This window comes from Ahaetulla prasina, chromosome 7 (genome assembly GCF_028640845.1).
Source record: "Ahaetulla prasina isolate Xishuangbanna chromosome 7, ASM2864084v1, whole genome shotgun sequence".
Taxonomy (NCBI): domain Eukaryota; kingdom Metazoa; phylum Chordata; class Lepidosauria; order Squamata; family Colubridae; genus Ahaetulla; species Ahaetulla prasina.
The window spans coordinates 102,182,082-102,201,954 of NC_080545.1; the positions used below are offsets into that span (position 1 = coordinate 102,182,082).

A 19,873-nucleotide genomic window follows, 5' to 3' on the forward strand; every position below is an offset into this window, starting at 1 on the left:
TCACCACCCCCTTCCTTTTCCTTAAACTCTCCTTCTCTACCTTCGTCTACTTTCCATAACCATCCTCCCCCTCTCTTATCTACATCCTCTCCTCTTTCCTCCCTACTCCTTTCTTCTCCCTCTTCCCCTCTTCCTTCCTTTCCTCCTCCTCCTCTTCTCTTTCCTCCTTCTCTCTTCTACTTCCTTCTTTCCCATCATTCTAAAGTAGTAGCCGGGCAGATCCGATCTTACATTAATTATACATCTTCAATCATTTTTGTACATTAACTATCAATCCATTTTCTACCCCCTCCCCCTCCCTTCCCCTTCCTCCCCCCACCCCCCAGGACTTCCGAGAACCGAATACAGGGTATAAAACTAACAACAAAAATTAAAATCTAGCACAAATCATAATCCATATTCATTCCTTAAAACCTCCACTCCCCTTCCAGAGACAAAGAAGATACTTTTCTTCCAATCCATTATATATCAGACCATTCCACTCCTAGAGTTCTCAGAAGTTTCCGATTGAGTTAGTGTTTGTTCTTGAATAAAGTACATAATTTTTAATATCCAACCTTCATCAATCAATATCAAAACAACGTTCCATCTTCCAATATTCACCAAGGGTTCTTCTAAAATGTCTTTCTTCCTTAAGCAGTCTCTCAAAAATAGTTCATATTTCCAACTTAGTTTCTTTAATTTTTCTGTCCAACCTTCAAGGGTAAGCAATAGTCCATCTTTTCACATCTTTAACATGATGTGAAAGATGTTAAAGGTTTACAACTCTTAAAGCCTTTTTTGCGATGTAGTTGCAGTGGGTTTTGGCACTTAGTTTGTTTGATATGAAAACTCCAAGGTCTTTAATGGGGTGGGGGGTCATCTGTAAGGTAATCTGTAAGGTAATGTAAGGTAACCTATAACTGGAAAAGGCCGAGGCACTGTTCATGGCAACACAAAAACAGGCCCTGACCACCGGACCCACAGGTTAATGATTCTCATTGTTAGGAAGTTTCTCCTTAAACCCAGGTTGCTTCTCTCCTTGATGGGTTTCCATCCATTGCTTCTTCTCTTGCCTTCATGTGCCTTGGAGAATCAGTCGATCCCCTCTTCTTTGGGGCAGCCCCACAAATACAGGAACCCTGCTATCATGTCAGCCCTTGTCCTTTTCTCTAGAGTTTAGACTAGCCAAACCCCAAATCCTGCAACCGTTCTTCACGTTTTAGTCTACAGGCCTTTAGATGAAATAACCTTTAAGATAACCTTGGTTGTCATTTTTTTTTCCTGTAGGCACACTGGCACACATTAAAAATGAAATTCTGTTGCCTGGTCTCAAAAGTGTACACATACATAACACACACATAGATATACTATATACACACATACATATGTATGTTTTCTGAGGTTTTCGCGGGTGTTTGTATGTAGGTCTTTGGTTATTCGGGTTTTCTCCCGCGTAAATTGGAAGTGTCTTGGTGACGTTTCGACGAAGTCTCATTCATCATCTTCAGGCTTCAGCTTCGTGCTTCTGGGAGCAATATGTGATTGCAGCTGTTTCTTCCTTTTTGTTCCTGCAACTCAGACTAATCTGAACACAACCAAGCCCCCATCCAAACAGGACACACCCCCATCCAATCAGAGCACAAAAAAACCCCCATCCAATCAGAGCACAGACAAGCTCCCACCCAATCAGTTCAAATCCCCACTAGCAGTTAAAAAGGAAGAAACAGCTGCAATCACACATTGCTCCCAGAAGCACGAAGCTGAAGCCTGAAGTTGACGAATGAGACTTCGTCGAAACGTCGCCAAGACACTTCCAATTTTACGCGGGAGAAAACCCGAATAACCAAAGACCTACATACAAACACCCGCGAAAACCTCAGAAAACATATATAAATGCATATAAACATTAATCACTATCCACCTTTAATCCTCTTAGTTGCTCTTCTCTGCACTTTCTCAAAAGGCTCAGCATCTTTTTCGTAGTTTTGCTGACCAAAACTGGACGCTGTATTCCAGGTGTGGCCTTGCCGAGGCTTCATAAAGAGTTCTTGTTCTCGGGACACTTGTGGGGGTCTTGTTCTTGGTTCTTAAAGGAATCTGGGGCAGAGGGGAAGGGAGGAAGTGTGAGCATCCACCAGGTGGCAGAAGCCAAATTCATCAACTTCCTTTATCTACTCGGAGGTGTGAGGACCTCCAATGTCTTGCAGGAAGCCAAACTGAACATCTTGGACAGCCAGAAATGCAACAGCAGCGATTGGTACAATGGGGCCATGAGCCCACACACCTTGTGTGCTGGCTATGAGGAAGGAGGGATCAACACTTGCCAGGTAAGGAACCCCCTAGTCTTACTCTGATAGCCTCGGTCTTGTGGTCAATCTTGCCCCAAAGGTGACTTTTTCAGGAGGCAACTAGACTTTCTTGTTTTTTCTTTTGAAGATAAAATACAAAATAAAAATAAAATATAAAAAATATAAATAAAATGAAATAAATATAAAATAATAAAATAAAATAATCACAGCCCAATTCCCATGCATGATTAGAAATCATTTGATTGGGCAGTTTTTATGGCTACCTGGGCACTTAATTCCTCCTGTTGGCATCTTTACCAGTCCCTTGACAACTTGCTAATGCTTTGCCACTCGCTCAGATTCGATGCCACTTTTTCGTCTTATCTAGCAATTTATTTTTATTTCATTAAGAAAATCTATAAGGCCGCCCAACTGACCCCCAGTGACTCTGAGCGGCTTACAGAAATAAAACCCCAATACAAAACCCAATAAACCCTGAAACAACAGGAATGATTTACCAATAAGATAAATAAGTTTGGAGAATTTGTACCCAAAATAGGGATTAATGTAATTAATATTTTTTTTTAAATCCTTCATAATATGGACTCTGGGCAAATATAATCTCATCTTTCATTCCTGGGGAAGTTCCAGGAGTCCTCACCTAGCCTGGAGCCCTTCCATTGAACAAGGATGTATTTGACCATCGGGGGTCTAAAAAGCAGCAGAATCCGCTTGGTTGGCAGGAGAGAGACTCATAAATAATCTAATTTATGTGTTGGTTTTCAGGGCGAAAACCCTTTACTGCCTTCCCAGCTCCTAACAATTATTTACAGTCTGGGTGGAGAGACTGCCAAGGCGGAACAGGTGAAGACTTTCCTTTTTTGGAAAAAAGCAACTTTCTTGGGTTTAATACTTTAGAAAGATATAAAATAAGGAGGTCAAACTCCAAACTCTCCAAAGGAGGAGATGATGTTTGGAGGATCACAAGGAAGGGACTTTCTGGGGTCCTTTGCTAGACAACTCAAAGTCTAAGGCAGGGGTGCCCATCCTTCGCAACTTTAAGACTCCCAGACTTCAACTCCCAGAATCCCCCAGCCAGTTATGCAAGAGGTCAGAAGTCTTAAGCACAAGGTGGGGAGGGAGCGTGTCAATCTTACAGCTGCCTGGGGCAAGACTGCACCCCCCCCTCCAAAGGGGTTCAGTGTGTAAATCCGCAAGGCGAAAGGCTCTTTGGCATGTGGCTAAAATCTGTCCCAGAACCCAGGAACTAAATAAAAATTCTAAGTCATCTACCTAAAGTTGCCTGGAAGTTGAGTCCTGGCAACTGGACTTCCAGTTCTTCTTAGAAGTTCTCCCAGTTCTTCTTAGATGGTCTTCCAGATCTTCTTAGAGGTCCAGTTCTCCTGAGAAGTTTTTCTTAGAAGTTCTCCCAGTTCTTCTTAGATGGTCTTCCAGTTGCCAGGAGTCAACTTCCAGATAGTAACCCAAGACCATTCTAGATTGGAGGCAGGTCTATCCCGGTGAGGGTCCCAACTTCTGGACGTCATCCTTGGTCCCAGGCACTCCAATGCGGACTGAACCCCCTCAGCCCATCCTGGCAACTCTGCCCTTCCGTGAAACATCCCAGGGAAGGTGAGAATCAGTGAAGACTGTACATGGCACACACACGTGTGTCTGATCTTTGGCATAGGAAGAGGGGCAAAACCCCACTGCACTGGGCGTCTTCCAACGCCAAAGTTCACATGCTGTAATGAAGCCTCAGCTCACGAAGACCGCCTACTGGTCACGGCAGAACCTCAGTTGACATCCATGAGAGGAACTTCAAGCTGGCTAATCCTGCTCCATCTAGCCATCTTTCAGGTGGCGACCGATGACCCCGTGAGCTCCAACTGTTTCTCTACGGAGCTGTGGCTCCTCCTGTTGGTACCACTCCTCTTCACTGAAATCTGGGAAGAAGAAGGCAATTTCCTTGCTGGCTGAGGCTGCAGAATCTGGGGGGAACGAGAGAAGAACAGAGTCGGAAGGGCTTTAGAGATTTTCTAGTCCGACCCCCTGCTCAGAAAGGAGAGCCTATACTATTCCAGACAAATGGCTGGCCAGTCACTTTTTAAAAACCCCCAATGTTGGAGCACCCACAACTTCAAGAGGCCTTCAAGAGCCATGAACTCAGCTCTGGGGCTCACCTGAGCCATGGACGGTGTTCCGGGTGTCGGTCAGGCCCAAAGTCCCGCGGATGGACTCCGGGGCCGTGTGGCGGGCACGATATACCTTGGTGGGACCCATCAATGATCTCCAGCATGTGATGGCTTCCTCATGAGCCAGGATATAAACCCTCATGGGGCCACTGAAAAGACAAGGAGAGATAAATCCATGAAACTCCCTGGTCTCTGTGCATTTCAAAATCCTCGTCCTTCTTTCCTTCCCTCTTCTTTTTCTTCCTTCATTCCTTCCTTCCTTCTCTTCTTCTCCCTTCCTTCTCTCCTTTTCTCACTTCCCTCTTCCTTCCATCTTCCTTCCAACTTCTTTCCTTCCTCCCCTATCCCTCTTCTCTCCTATCTCTCTTCCTTCCTTCCTTCCCTCCCTTTCCCCTTCTTTCCTTCCTCTCTCCCCATCTCTCTTTTCTTCCTTCCTCCTGCCTTCCATCTTCTTTGCTTCCTTCCTCCTTCCCTCCCCCTCCCTCCCCTCTTCTTCCTTCTTTCCTTCCTTCCTCCAAACCTAGAACCCTTACAATCTAGAACAACACCCGCATTCCCCCATCTGGAATATTAACAGAGAAAGCGCTTTGATATACAGTAGCCCTGGACAGTTCCTCAAGCCTCTTAGAATAATTTCTGGCCATTTATGAAAGTGGTCTTCTGCTGCCTCCTGGTGGTCAACACAACACAACACACAAGTGTCACACATCCACCCAGTCAGGGGCCAGACAGAACGCTCCCTGGCTGGTCTTTCAGGTCTCACAACCGAGTCCATCCACCACATAGGAAAAGTTTTACTAGCTGTTGTGTTGCCTTTGAGATATTTGTACCTGTGTGTTTTTTGGTGTGTGTTATACACACACACACACATACACAGGTACAAATATCTTGATAAAAGAGGCAACACAACAGCTAGTAAAACTTTTCTTACAATTTAAAAAAAAATCCTCACAAAACAATCTAAACATTAAAAAAGGTGCTCCCTCCAGGACTTCGTCAACTTCCGGACCTCCGAACCTTTCGTCGCGAGCTTAAAACACACCTATTCATCTGCGCGGGACTGGATTAGATTTTAAAGAAATTGGTTTTAAGGGGTTTTTATTATTTATATTGTTTTAAAAATTTGGCTATAGAATAAGTTTTTTAATTGTTGTTTTTAATCTGTATTTATATGTGTTTTAACTGCCTGTGAACCGCCCTGAGTCCTTAGGGAGATAGGGCGGTATATAAATATAAATAAATAAATAAATAAATAAATAAATAAATAAATAAATAAATAAATAAATAAATAAATAAATAAATAAAAAACAACACACATTATACACATTAAACACTTTTGTATGTTTTTTTTTGCTTTTTTTTCTTCTTGGGGGTTTTTTTTTTTGAGTTCTATATTTTTGTATTTTTACTGTTTTGTATAAAATAAAAAATATGCATTAAAAAAAAGAGAGAGAGAAATTTCTCATCTTTCCCATTGCGAATCTGTTGGGAATTTCTGCTGTTTCTCAACTGGACATACAGGAGGATGGGGTGGTTTATTTATTTCATTTATTGAATTTGAGCTGCTCCTGCCCTTTCCATCTGGTGGAGAATTTAGGCCTCTGTTCTAACATCATGGTCAAGTTTTATGGCAACAGGCCTCTCCGCCTCTTTTGCATCAGGAGACAAGACAGAATATGGACAAGGATCTCCCCCCAAAAAAGCCAAGATGGTGGCTGGGACCCAATGAGTCCTGTCCTTTTTTCCTACTTTTTCAACATTCCCTTCCTCGTTTCACCCTCCTTTAGAACAAAACCATGAAGTGTTTGGTGTGAAGGCAGCTGGGGAACCGAAGGTTTCTACTGTAGGCCTTTGAGGGGGAAGAGGAAGGAAGTCTTCTCACCACCAGCTCTGGACCTACCTGGACATGAACTCCACCAGCCTCCGGTAGAAAAAGCGCCCTGAAGGAAGAAGAAGCAAAACTTCTGAGGAACAAGGAAGTTCTGCTCTGCTCGCTCTCCGCCCTGCTGGACGTCAATGCAAGTAAGGCCCCACAGCGACCGAGAGGTAGGGCTGGTGCGCTTCGAAGTGGCTTGGATCCCGCATAGAGGATCAGGCACATCAGCTCACCCCAACTTTCAGGTAGATATGCAGCAGCCAAGATGGCCAAGACTTAGAAGAACATTGTGGACTTCAGCGTTGATCCCTGACCCCAGGATGTCAACCGACCCACAGAAAGGACCTGGAGGAAGGATCTGACCCATCCTTTTCTTCAGCCCAACTGTGTGAGTGTCTGCCCATACCTGGATCAGGTTCACCCAGGAGGACTGTCAGCTCCATCGCCTTGAGGGACAATGGACATGCTCAACACTAAGGAGGCCCAGATTTTCATCTCTAGAAAGCTGGAGATTATTTCTTCAAGGCCGCAAAATGGGGGCTAGGGGTTTCTAGGTTCCCTCTACGCAACCCCTATGGACGTCCTTTATCTGGATATGAAGAGATTTGTGGGGCAGGAAGCCTCAGACCATCAGAGAGAATCTGAACTGGATCAAACCTGAGGGCCACCTACTCCAGCTTCTGTGACACCCACAGGCCAACTGGGCTGCATTAGGGAGGATCTCAAGGCTGGGCTGGAGGACAAGAGACCCTTCCTCAGTCTTTCCCAGTAACCAGGATTTCAGCCCCTGCTGCATCCAGAAGCCTTCCCACCAACCTGAGTGCTCCTGGTAGAACCTTTCACTCTCCTCCTTACTCCAGAGAAGGTCCTTTGTCCGGACGATCAAGAATTTGTGGTTCAGAATGGCTTCATGCACAGCCTAAGAGAAGGCAGAAAAGAATATAAGGGGAATAATGTCTGTGGAGATCATTCTCAGTCCTCCAGGTCACTGTTGTCCCAAGGCGGCTGGACTTTCTGGCTCTTCTTTGAAGACGTTTCCCTTCTCATCCAAGAAGCTTCTTCAGCTCTTGGATGAAGATTCTTCTTGGATGAGAAGTGAAACGTCAAGTGAAAAGCACCTTTGGGGCAACATAAAGGGAAGGAACCCAAAGGCCCCCCCACGACGTCATCTGGCCATCAGTCCGAGAGGCTTTTGGTGAAGGTGAGACTTTAGCTTCTGAGAACACCCCCCTCTCCTGCTGTCTCAGAGGTGTTTTTTTCCAAAGGGCAACTGGACTTTTTTTTCCCTTTGAAAACATTTCACTTCTCATCCAAGAAGCAGTTCTGAAGAACTAAAGAAGCTTCTTGGGTGAGAAGTGAAACATTTTCAAAGAAAAAAACAAGGAAGTCCATTCGCCTCTTGGAAAAGAAAAAAAAAAACCAATCAAGTCCTGGATGATGGAGAATCCCCATAGTTCATGAGTCTCCAACCTTGGCAACTTTAAGACTTGTGGACTTCAACTCCCAGAATTCCTCAGCCAGCAAATTCTTCAGAATTCCTCAGCCAACAAAGCAAAGCTGGCTGAGGAACTCTGGGAGTTGAAGTCCACAAGTCTTAAAGTTGCCAAGATTGGAGACCCCTGCCATAGATGACCTGTCTTGCTGCAGCTTCCAATGGCATTTTTAACCCCACAATATATTTCAGCGTGAAGACTCCGAAACATTTTTTTTATCTTTTTTTTTTATTGCTTTTTTCTAACAAACAAAAAAGAAAATACATTATTGCACCCTTGTGCTATACATAAAAAAAGGAAGATTTGGGTCTTCGGATATGTCCTCATGATTGCCAAAATCCACGTTCTCGAGGTACAGGTACCAAAGCGTCCAATTTTCCAAGCGCATAGTCCACAAATGGTTTCCAAGTCTTCCAGAAAATATCTTCTTTATACACACCACTTCTAATTTTAATATCACATGTCACATGATTAGAATTATGATTATAATAGGTAGAATTATAATAGCTAGATATTGGAAATTAGATGTGATTTTTAGAATAGAAGAGTGGAATTCTGAAATGTGGAAATTAGCCTTAAATGATAAAATGACTCCGAAACATTTTTGAAGTGGATCATCACTTATTTGCCTAGGATTGGTCCCAAAATGGAGAAAACCTTAGCTCTCCACGACCAATTTCCCCTGGAGGTCTGCTAGATTACTAGACCTCACGCTGAATGACCCTAATCCCAATTTTTAGAGAGAAATAATCCAGACACAAAATATACAAAATCATCCAAGCCCTGGAGACCCCAAAACAGGGCCAGCAAATTGCAACAGAAGAGGGTCTCACAGCAACAGGAGGTCTAAGTTTCCCCATCCACCCAGTTTGATGGTGCCCGGGGGTCAACAACCTGCAGCTGCATGTGGCTCTTTCACCCCTCTGCTGCGGCTCCTTGTCACTCAAAATATGAGTCACAACTGCCGATGTGTGACACCCTTCGACATGTGATTTACTGAGCTTTTCAACCCCCGGTAGGCTAACCATGGATAAATCCAAGAAAAGTTTCAGAAGAAAACAGAACGTTTAATTCAACTACATAGGCTAGTTTTATGGCCCCTCAAGAAATAGTCAGGCACCGGAAGGGTTTTGTGGCTCCCGGTCTTTTCTTTTCTGTGGGAAATGTGTCCAAATGGCTCTTTGAGTGTTTGAGGTTGCAGACCCCTGGGCTAGCTGATGCGCCACTGGAAAGTCAGAACCTGACCTGGACCTCCAGCTCCTTCTATAAAGGGAAGAGAAGGGGGGGGACCCTATTGTGGGTTCATGAATGAGCTGGAGAATGTGGTGAAGATGAGAGTCTTTCCAAAGACTGGGGAGCCACCAATGAAGCTCTTTGAGGGGAGCCTGGAAACCCAGCATAGCAAAACCGTTCTCGCTGGAACCCAAATAAATCTTCAAAAAGCCCTCAAAATGTGGGAACAGCCATGTCAACTGCAATCCTGAGAGGACAAGATCCCCCTGGACCAGTGGATCTCTGGAGGTGACCCTCGTTCACCCATCACAGCTCTTAACTCTAAAAAACTTCAGGTGGGGCAGGGGGCCAGCTTTCCATCCGTGCCTTGTACCCAGCCTAGAGGGTGGACCACCAGGGCTGGATCAAAGTCAATGGATGTCCTAAGAAGAGGCCAAGTCATCTGGTCCTTCCTCTCCTTAACTGGTTGGATGTGAAGACTCCATAATGGCTGAAAACTGGAGTGGAGCGTGGCAATGAAAGAGTTACGGGTGCAGTTGGCTGCGTCCCTCTTTCCTTGGGGTCTTGCACCTGTGGTTGCTTCATGCAGGATTGTTGAACACCGGCAAGAACAAGCCTGACATCAACCACAGCTCTTAATGGTTTCTCCACCTTGGTCTCTTTAAGAAAGGTGGACTTCAACTCCCAGAACTCCTCAGCCAGCTTTGGAATTCTGGGAGTTGAAGTCCACCCATCTTAAAGGGACCAAGGTGGAGAAAGCTTGCTCTAGAGCAGGGCTCTCCAACCTTGGTCCCTTTCGGACTTGTGGACTTCAACTCCCAGAGTCCCTCAGCCAGCAAAGCTGGTCCCTTTCAGACTTGTGGACTTCAACTCCCAGAGTCCCTCAGCCAGCAAAGCTGGTCCCTTTCGGACTTGTGGACTTCAACTCCCAGAGTCCCTCAGCCAGCAAAGCTGGTCCCTTTCAGACTTGTGGACTTCAACTCCCAGAGTCCCTCAGCCAGCAAAGCTGGTCCCTTTCAGACTTGTGGACTTCAACTCCCAGAGTCCCTCAGCCAGCAAAGCTGGTCCCTTTCAGACTTGTGGACTTCAACTCCCAGAGTCCCTCAGCCAGCAAAGCTGGTCCCTTTCAGACTTGTGGACTTCAACCCCAGAGTCCCTCAGCCAACCCCTGCTGTAGAAGGCTTAAAGAGAGCAAACTGGAGCAACCTTGCTCTAGAATGCTTGGGGGGGGGATATCGCACCCTTGCACACACACCCCAGGCGACGCGTGTGCAAGCCCCTTCCTCGGCCTGCCCTTTGCCCTTACCTCCCCCACCAGAGGGTGGGCCACCGCGTCGGGCTTGACGATGGCCAGGGTCAACTGCAGGGCCCGCCGCAGCCCCGGCCAGGAGGCTCTCATCTTGCCCCCCCTCAGCACCCTCCCGGGGAGTGGGGCAGGGGTCTCGCTCTGCCCAGCGCTCCGTTGCCGGCCGGAGGAAGGAAAGGCGCCGCTGCAAAGGCACACAGCCACGTGCCCACCACCACCAGCACGGGACGCCTTTGCACGCTTTTGCACGCCCCTGCCCCCGACCTGCCAGGAGGAGCCGGAAGTGAAGGATGGCCGGGACGCCTTTGCACGCTTTTTCGCACACACACGCGCGCACCTAGGTGTGCAAGGGGAAGCAGGAAGCGAGAGGCAGCAGCTGTGACGCCGTTGCACGTTTTGCCGCCTTCCTGTCGCTTGCAAGTGTTCCTCGCACGCTTTGGCCCGCCTTTTCCACGCTCGACCCCTACCCTACCCCGCCCCCCACCCCGAAGGGAAGCAGGACGAGAGAAGCGCCTGGGTCACGTTTGCACACTCGGCGTCTCGCTCCGGCTTGCAAGGGGAAGCGGGAGGCCCTGGCAGACTTTTGCACGGCGTTTTCCACGCTTGACGGGCTCCCCTCCCCTCCCCCGCTTTGCAAAGGGCAGCAGAAGCCATTTGCACGGTTGCACCCTCCCTCCCGCCCTCCCCCCTTTTAGGGCCGGCCAAGGGAAGCAGGAAGGGAGGGGCGGCCGCCTTCCCCGAGTCCCGCGGGGCCGCGCGCAGCATCCGGCCGGTCGCCTGGCAGCCGAGCCGGCGTCCGTCTCCCGGGCTGGTGCTGGGGGGGGAGAGAGACGCCCGCGGGCGCAGCCTTGCAGAGCCGGGGGAGCGAGCCGGCTTTGGGGTTCCGTCCTCCCTCCCTCCCTCCCGGGACCCCCGCCGTCTCTCTTGAGCCGCTCGGCGGTCTTGCATGGCCAAGGCGGGGGGTCCCCAGGGGGAGCCCCCCAACGCCGGGCTGGACCAGGACAAGTACGACGCGGAGGAGAACGTGAAGATCATCTGCCTGGGCGACAGCGCCGTCGGCAAGTCCAAGTGAGTGCCAGGACAGCCCCCAGCCCCCAGCCCCCGCCCCACAGAGGAGGGTCTTCTCGCTCAGCCCCCGCCCGGAGGGGAGCCTGGGGAGTTGCGCAACCGTTGTGCAGGGACGGGTCCGCTGCTCTGCGCCCCCCCCCCACACACTCCGGAGCCCCAGCCACGGACGGGGGGTCGCGACCCCCTAACTCTGCAGCCCCCCCCCCCATTCAATTCAAAGCTTTATTGTCAGCGCACAACATCTGTGCGGTGAGATTGGTTGAGCCCCCTCCAGAAACCCTCGATGGCCGATGGGGGCATCGGAGCAGAGGGGGCTCATCTACCCCACGGGGGGTGGGGGGGTGGGGGCTCTAGCCCTCCACTCCCAAGGCCGCCACCTGAGGACCCAGCAAATTCCACTAGATGGTCCAGGTGCTGGGATGGGCGCGTTTAGATGATCTCTAAGGTGACAGCTGACTGGGAAATTCTGGGAATTGAAGTCCCTCTGCCACCGCTGGTTCTGATGGATGGGGGTCTGGCTGGTGGTCTTTGGGAAACCGAGGCAGCTGAGATGCTTTCAAGCTCCCTCCTTGGAGCTCTCTCAGCCTGGTCATTGGTGCTAGAAGGGAATGGGGTTTGTGGAAGAGGGGGAGGAGAAGGAGAAGGGATGGGAGAAGGAGGGAAAGAAGGAGAGGGGAAGGGGAGGAGCAATGGAGGAGAGGGAGAAAGAAAGAACGAAAGAGAGAAGGAGAAAGAGAGAGGGAGGGAGGAGGAGAGGACTGTGGGACCCTTGGTGTCCTCTGAACTTGGTGGTTTTCTTGCAGACATTTTGTTACCCAAACTTGGTAACAATGATCGGTGGTAGTACTAACACTGATGATGTTTCCTAGTTGGGTCATGAAAGGTCTGCAAGAAAAACCACCAACCTCAGAGAACCCCTAGTCATTCTCCTCCTCCTCCTCCCGCTCCTCTTGCCCACTACCTCCTAGCCCTGATAATGTTACTTAGTTGGGTCGTGAAAAGTCTGCAGGAAAACCACCAGGCTCAGAGAGCACCAAGGAACCCCACAGTTCAACCCTACAAACATTCTCCTTTATTGCTTATTCTTTTCATTTTTTTTTCATTTTTTTTCTGATGCTGGCTTACCACGTTTTGTGGATCGCAGCAACACACACGACGGGGCCCAGCGGGATTGGGTGGTTGTGGTTGTGCAAGCCGAGTTTTGAGATGCAGTGGGAAGCAGGCCAGGGTGTGAATCCACCCAGGCTTGAATGGCCTCCGGTTCTTGCGTGGAAATTTGTTAAGGGGGCTTCCTATTGGGGTCAGCTTCCTTCCACCAGGTGGACTTGAGTTGGGCATTAGGGGTGTGGTGGTGCCAGGGAAGGGACGATGGAAGGGAACCTGAAGCAGCCGCTTGGTCAGTGGTTGATCCAAAATCTGTGGGGCTCAGGAAATCAGAAGCCAGGATAGAATTTGAGAAGAAGGAATTTATTCCGTGGTACCTACGGACAGTCCTCGACTTACGACCAGAATCGAGCCCAGAATTAACAGTGCTGAGACATTTGTTACCCAAACTTGGTAACAATGATCGGTGGTAGTACTAACACTGATGATGTTTCCTAGTTGGGTCATGAAAGGTCTACAAGAAAAACCACCAACCTCAGAGAACCCCTAGTCATTCTCCTCCTCCTCCTCCTCCCGCTCCTCTTGCCCACTACCTCCTAGCCCTGATAATGTTACTTAGTTGGGTCGTGAAAAGTCTGCAGGAAAACCACCAGGCTCAGAGAGCACCAAGGAACCCCACAGTTCAACCCTACAAACATTCTCCTTTATTGCTTATTCTTTTCATTTTTTTTCATTTTTTTCCTGATGCTGGCTTACCACGTTTTGTGGATCGCAGCAACACACACGACGGGGCCCAGCGGGATTGGGTGGTTGTGGTTGTGCAAGGCGAGTTTTGAGATGCAGTGGGAAGCAGGCCAGGGTGCGAATCCACCCGGGCTTGAATGGCCTCCGGTTCTTGTGTGAAAATTTGCTAAGGGGGCTTCCTATTGGGGTCAGCTTCCTTCCACCAGGTGGACTTCAGTTGGGCATTAGGGGTGTGGTGGTGCCAGGGAAGGGACGATGGAAGGGAACCTGAAGCAGCCGCTTGGTCAGTGGTTGATCCAAAGTCTGTGGGGCTCAGGAATCCAGAAGCCAGGATAGAGTTTGAGAAGAAGGAATTTATTCCGTGGTACCTACGGACAGTCCTCGACTTACGACCAGAATCGAGCCCAGAATTAACAGTGCTGAGACATTTGTTAAGTGAGTTTTGCTCCATTTTATGACTTTCCTTGCCAAGTTTGTTAAGTGAGTTGTTAAGTCAGTAACTGGGTTGTTAAGTGAATCTGGTTTCTTCCATGGACTTTGCTGGTCAGAAGGTCGAAAAAAGAGGGTTACGTGACCCTCCCCCCCCCGACACTGCAACCGTCATAAATATGAGTCAGTTGCTAAATGTCCAAATTTTGATCACGTAACCATGGGAACACTGAAACGATCGTGTCAAAAATGGTCATGTTGCTTTTTTCAGCGCCGTCATAACTGTGAATGGTCACTGAACAAAACTGTTGTAAATCCAGGACTACCTGTACTCATAAGAATCTGATCTAGTAATGGATGAGAGAGGCAAATGAGAGTCAATGGACTATACAGGGACCGGGAGGCTGGTCTTGGGTCTCTTTTGGGGGTGTAAGGACTCCAGACCAATGATGCATTTGACCCCCATCCCCTCCCCCTCCCCCGGGCTCTCCTACAAAAGCTGGACCTGGTTTCCTCAATGGGCCACTTTCCCTCTTTTCCAGATTGATGGAACGCTTCCTCATGGAGGGATTGTATCCTTTGACACGTGGCCAACGGGGGAAAATCCCAGCCCAGGAGAAGCGGGCAGAGGCGTCTCCTCGGCTCTTGGGGGACTAAAACCAGCTGGAGTTTCTTCCAGCATCCAGAAGAAAGCTGGCCTTCCCCAACCACCAAGCCCTGAAGATGCGGATGGCGCAAAAAAGGAGATAACTGGCAATTAGTCTGGGGCTGTTTTCCCAGGTGGCAGCAGGTGCTTCTCTTCCAGGGTGGCCTCTTACCTACCTACCTACCTATCTATCTATCTATCTATATCATCCATCCATTCCTCTCTTTCTTCTCATCCATCTATTATGCACTATCTATTTGTTTGTCTGTCTAGCCATCATATGTTCTATCTATCTATCTATCTATCTATCTATCTATCTATCTATCATTATTTATAATCTATCATCTATTTATAATTATATTATCTATCTATCTTTATCTCTCTCTCTCTGATCACTGTATTATATCTATCTCTAATCATTATCATCGATCTATCCATCCATCCCTATAATCTATCTACCTACTGTACCTACCTACCTACTACCTACCCAGAAAATAATTTAATGAAATAATTAAAGCTATAATTAAAATATAGGTAGCTCTTGACTTACGACCACAAATAAGCCCAAAACGTCCACTGCTAAGCAGGACGGTGGTTAAACGAGTTTTGCCCCATTTTATGACCTTTCTTGCCCCAGTTGTTAAGTGAGTAACACGGTTATGAAGTGAATCTGGCTTCCCCCTTGACTTTGCGTTGTCAGAAGATTGACCAGGAATGATACCAGGTCTCCAGCCTTGAGCAGGGGGTTAGACTAGAAGACCTCTGAAGTCCCTTCTAGCCCTATGATTCTACACCCTGTTCTAAAACTGTCCTAAACTCGCTCTAGGGTTGGGTGGGCTGGTGTGTAGAAGCAGTCAAGATGCTGCGTTGATGGGCTTGCCTCTTCTGAGGAACCTCTACTTCGCTCCTTTCTTTCTGAAGACCACCATGGTTTGCCGCTTCCTTTCCTTGACCCTGACCCACAGCAAACCACAGCAGCTCTCGACCTTTGCCCTGACCCTGTACAAGCACACAGCCACCGTGGACGGCAAGACAGTCCTTGTGGGTAAGGGCTTGCTGGACGCAGTTGGGGAGACCATTGTGTGGAGTCCACTCGCTGATCTCATTGGGTGGGACCCAAGTCTGATAACAACATCTGTCCATGGCTTGAAGTTGCCCATTGAAGGGCTGAGAAGCTTGCTGTATAGGAGGTCCCCCTGGTCATTGGCTCTCAGCAGCAGATCCATGATCTCTCTCTCTGGCACCTACAAGGGCTCACAGAGGCCACACACTTTCAGAAGATCCCAAGTTGGAGGAGACTGACTTAATGGATCTTCTGACTTAGAGAAGTGGCCCGTTTGAAGATGGGTGGACTTCCAACTCCCTGCTGGGGAGGGGGGGGGTGGAGGGATTCTGAGAGTTGAAGTCCACCCAACTTCAAGCTACCAGGGTTGAGGAATACTGACCTAGAAAGGTTGTGTGACTTAAGTGAGTCCTTTGTGAGCTGTGGAATTCCTGCTTTCCAGACTTCTGGGACACTGCCGGCCAGGAGCGTTTCCAGAGCATGCACGCCTCCTACTATCACAAGGCCCATGCTTGCATCATGGTAAGGAAACGGGCACATGGGGTTTGGGGTGAAAGCCAGTGGGTTTTTCTGAGCAGGCAAAATGCTTGAGTGAAGGATCTCTTCAGGGTGATAGAGATCCTTCTTCTGACTCCAGGGCTCAGTTGTCTTTGCCGTTTTTCTGATCCTGGTGAGACAATTCCATATTTTTCTTGGCCCTCCACACAGGAGGTGCCCCAGAGGCAGAAGAGCATCTTCTCCAGCTCATTCCTCATTCCCTCTTCCCACCAACTCCACTGCAGCCATGGAGCCACCACACTCAGTCCTGATCAGTGAGAGTGGGAGGATGGCTCTGCTGATGTTAGGCGCGAGTAACCAGATCCGTGTGTAAAGGGTTCAGTTAGCTACTTCATTTGCTCGTGCCTGTTCCACAGGAATCTTCCAAGACGGGTAATCTGCTCCTGGACCAAATTAGACAAGGTTCAGTGGCATTCAAGGGAGGTTGGATCTCGCTGCCAGTCCTGCCTCGACTTGAACCCAAGGCAAGAATGATCCGTGACTCCATTTTTAGAGTCAAGTATAATCGGTTTTACAACAGTCAAGTGGAAGTACATTGAAGCAAAGCCAGCTCTGAGGCTCCTGTGCCAATTCCCTAGTGAAATCCTCTGTTTCCTCCGTCTGCCCTCCTGCTGGTCCTCTTTCAATCAGATTGAAACCAGATGTTTTCGGAACAGGTGTCCTCAGAATGCAGCTGCATTTTTCTCTCTGGCCAGGCGTCCCTGAAGCCTTGTCTCCAGCTGGCACAACGTTCTTTGGAGTTCTCCCCTCTTCCCCTCTCCCAGACAGTTTCCCTCCCCCGGGAGTCTATGACAGGCTGGCACTGAGGCCAGCGGGAGCGAGGTGGCAGATCTGATACTTGCCCTTTTGTGCCTACGTAAGGATTCCAGACTAATTCCCCACCTGACTTCTTCTCCAGTCTCGGCTGGTCTCTCACCCTGGCATGTTGAAATGTCGCAGGGATCTCCAAACTTGGCAACTTTAAGACTTGTGGGCTTCAATTCCCAGAGAGTTGAAGTCCACAAGTCTTAAAAGTTTCCAAGATTGGAGACCCCTGGGATTATTTGCACCCTGAGCTTTGTCCCACCAGGATCTGAGATTTTGGTTGTAGTTTGATGACATCAAGATCAACTGTCCTCTTCTTCTCCCTCCCCCCCCATCCCCCCCCATCCCCTTCCAGGTCTTTGATGTCCAGAGGAAGGTCACCTACAAGAACCTGACCAACTGGTATAAGGAGCTGCGTGAATTCCGGCCTCAAATCCCTTGTATCGTAGTGGCCAACAAAATTGATGGTGGGCCTTCTCCCCTTTTCACCTCTGGGAAGTCCACCGGGGGGAGGAGATCTGATTCAGCCACTTCCTGAACAAGGGGCGAATCTTCTGGCCTTCAGGCTTTTAAGGCCACATAACACCCGTTGCCCCAAGCCTGCTGCTTCTTAAAGCTGCACCAATGAAAATAATGTTTTCCATTGGAAAATGCAATATAACAGAGAGTTGGAAGGTCTTCTATTTATTTTAGTTTTAGTTATTTATATATTTTGTCAATCATGTATTTGATAACAGATACAAGGTAAACATAATTATGAATAAATGACAAGGGTACGAATAAAAGGGAACAGTAGGACAGGGATGGTAGGCATGCTGGTGCTCTTATGCACGCCCCTTACAGACCTCTTAGGAATGGGGGGAGGTCAACAGTAGACAGTCTTAGGTTAAAGTTTTGGGGGTTTGGGGAAGAAACCACAGAGTCAGGTAGTGCGTTCCAGGCGTTGACCACTCTGTTACTGAAGTCGTATTTTCTGCGATCAAGTTTACAACTTTTGGAGGGAAGCCCTTCCACTGGTTGATTTCCAGAATAACAAGAGTTGGAAGGGACCTTTGAGGTCTTCTAGTCCAACCCTCTGCTGAAGCAGGAAACTCTATACCGTATAGACAAATGGTTGTCCAGTCCAGGGGTCTCCAACTTTGGTCCCTTTAAGACTTGTGGACTTCAGCTCCCAGAGCAAAGCTGGCTGAGGAACTCTGGGAGTTGAAGTCCACGAGTCTTAAAGGGACCAAGGTTGGAGACCCCTGGACTAGAAGACCTCCAAGGTCCCTTCCAACTCTTGTTATTCTGGAAATTAACCAGTGGAAGGGCTTCCCTTCAGAAGCTGTGGGTGTTCCAACAGTGGAAGTTTCAAAGAAGAGATTGAACAACCATTTGTCAGAAATGGTATACTATAGGGTCTCCTGCTTGAGCAGATAGTTGGACTAGAAGACCTCCAAAGGTCCCTTCCAACTCTGTAAGAACCTGCCATGTTTGGGCCATTCATTCTTGGTGCTTCTTGTTGCAGACTTGGCCATTGGGCTATTTCAGTCCCTGAATTAAGCCCGTAGGCCCTTCCTTGTCTTGGGCTGCGTCATCTGGGACCCTCCTGGATCAAATAGGCCTCGGCCCCTCCTGGAAAGGCTCTGAGGTCACCCGATTCTCCCTCTTTTTTTTCTAGCCGACCTGAAGGCCACACAGAAAAGTTTCAGCTTTCCCAAGAAGCTCAACCTGCCTCTCTACTTCGTGTCTGCAGCAGACGGCACCAACGTTGTGAAGGTGGGGGAGGAAGGCTTGGATACCTGGCTTAGGGGGGTCGGGGGGGGGGCTACTGGCCAGGCAGGGAAGGGGACCCCAGTGGTGGTCCCCTGGTTGACTTCTGCGTTCTCTTCCGCAGCTCTTCAGTGATGCCATCAAGTTGGCCGTGGCCTACAAGCAGAACTCAGGGGACTTTATGGACGAAGTCCTGAAGGAGCTGGAGGTAAGAGGGGCACCTTGGGCGGCTGCGTGGGGCTGGAGGCACAAAGGGGCCCCCGGGAATTTTCTCTTTGGCAGGATGGGGGGAGATGGTCGTTCAGGGAGCCTCTCTGTGAGCCACGGTCTGGCTTCTGGTGCTAACCACGATGGAAGCAGCTGCAGTTAGTGGGTAGTTTGTGTGACTGGCAGCCATGAGGCTTATTCTCCCTGGCTCCATTTTCTCAGGGATGGAAACCCCTCCCTTCCCTCCCTCTTTCCTTCCCACCCACCCACCCCCCTCCCTCTTTCTTTCCTTCCCTCCTCCCTCTTTTCTGACTCCTTTTTTTCTTTTCTTCCTTCCTCCCTCCCTCCATCCCTTCCCCTCTTCCTTCCTTTCTGCCTTTCCTTCCTCTCTCCCTCACCTTTCTTCTTTCTTTCTTTTTTCCATCCTCCCTCCCTCCCTCCCTCCCTGCCTTCCGTCCATCTGAAAGCCTTCTCTTGCCCTGATCCCTTGCCATGTGGCTGCAGAGATGGTAACTGAAGACTGCTGCCCTAGAAGAGCCCAGGTGTGGAGCATCTCTTTCGATCCTCTTTCTTGTTTCCCTGTAGAATTTTGAGCTGGAGGCGAAGGAGGAGGACTCCCCCGCAGAGGAGGCCAGTCAAGGGGAGCCTTCCCCGGTCCACCTGAGCCCCGGAAACGAGTAACCGTGGGCCGCCCGCACCTGCACGGAGACCGTGAGCAGCCCTCCCTGCTCAGCGGAGGCCGCCAGGGACCTCCGAGAAGGCCAGCAGATGGAGGTCAGCTCTGCTGCCGTGGGAAGAGGCGGTGGGAGGACCAGGCTTCCTAGCCCAGAAAGGAGGGGCTGCCGGCTCTGGTAGAGACCTCGAGGCTTATCAATGCCCCCGTTTCACTTCTAGAAGGATCCTTAGTCTATGTTGTTATTGTTTGCAAAGATTCCACCTGGAGAAATAAATTTTGGAAGTCTGGAAACCGGCCTGGTAGCTTCTCTGAGAAAGCCAAGGGGCTCCGATTGTGTTGCACCCTGAGAAAAGGAAGGTACTCAGACGGCCTGCGCTGGGCTGGCTCTTCTGCCGCACAGCTCATGGAGGAACACAAGCACAGCAGGCCAGGCGGCCCAGGAAAGCTGT

General features: G+C 49.2%; 2 protein-coding genes across 3 annotated transcripts; one reads left to right on the forward strand and one right to left on the reverse strand.

The window, feature by feature from the left end:
* Window positions 1-1,525: 1,525 nt before the first annotated feature.
* On the reverse strand, window positions 1,526-10,686 carry NME6 (NME/NM23 nucleoside diphosphate kinase 6). The gene is made up of 5 exons (XM_058191073.1): window positions 10,374-10,686; window positions 7,158-7,260; window positions 6,366-6,405; window positions 4,454-4,614; window positions 1,526-4,261 (listed from the first exon to the last, which is right to left on the reverse strand). The coding sequence occupies exons 1-5, from the start codon at window positions 10,464-10,466 to the stop codon at window positions 4,116-4,118; spliced, it is 543 nt and encodes a 180-aa protein (XP_058047056.1). The 5' UTR covers window positions 10,467-10,686; the 3' UTR covers window positions 1,526-4,115.
* Window positions 10,687-10,884: 198 nt separating this feature from the next.
* On the forward strand, window positions 10,885-19,715 carry RABL2B (RAB, member of RAS oncogene family like 2B). Of its 2 annotated transcripts, XM_058191072.1 has the most exons (9): window positions 11,425-11,441; window positions 13,606-13,724; window positions 14,261-14,290; window positions 15,330-15,409; window positions 15,870-15,949; window positions 17,145-17,256; window positions 18,450-18,547; window positions 18,666-18,749; window positions 19,334-19,715. In XM_058191072.1, the coding sequence occupies exons 3-9, from the start codon at window positions 14,265-14,267 to the stop codon at window positions 19,427-19,429; spliced, it is 576 nt and encodes a 191-aa protein (XP_058047055.1). In that variant the 5' UTR covers window positions 11,425-11,441; window positions 13,606-13,724; window positions 14,261-14,264; the 3' UTR covers window positions 19,430-19,715. The 2 variants fall into 2 exon arrangements, with proteins under 2 accessions (XP_058047054.1, XP_058047055.1); XM_058191071.1 differs by lacking the exon at window positions 13,606-13,724 and having other exon boundaries at window positions 10,885-11,441.
* Window positions 19,716-19,873: the final 158 nt, after the last annotated feature.

What these genes read in the sequence shown, in the direction of transcription:
- NME6 (XM_058191073.1), bottom strand. Translation starts at nt 10,466, where the DNA reads ATGAGAGCCTCCTGGCCGGGGCTGCGGCGGGCCCTGCAGTTGACCCTG. An exon ending in CTGGTGGAGTTCATGTCCAG is followed by an intron (nt 4,615 to 6,365) that starts GTAGGTCCAGAG and finishes TTGTCTTTTCAG; the next exon opens with TGGCCCCATGAGGGTTTATA. An exon ending in GAACACCGTCCATGGCTCAG is followed by an intron (nt 4,262 to 4,453) that starts GTGAGCCCCAGA and finishes CGTTCCCCCCAG; the next exon opens with ATTCTGCAGCCTCAGCCAGC.
- RABL2B (XM_058191071.1), top strand. Translation starts at nt 11,320, where the DNA reads ATGGCCAAGGCGGGGGGTCCCCAGGGGGAGCCCCCCAACGCCGGGCTG. An exon ending in AGTGGCCAACAAAATTGATG is followed by an intron (nt 17,257 to 18,449) that starts GTGGGCCTTCTC and finishes TTTTTTTTCTAG; the next exon opens with CCGACCTGAAGGCCACACAG. An exon ending in ACGGCACCAACGTTGTGAAG is followed by an intron (nt 18,548 to 18,665) that starts GTGGGGGAGGAA and finishes TCTCTTCCGCAG; the next exon opens with CTCTTCAGTGATGCCATCAA.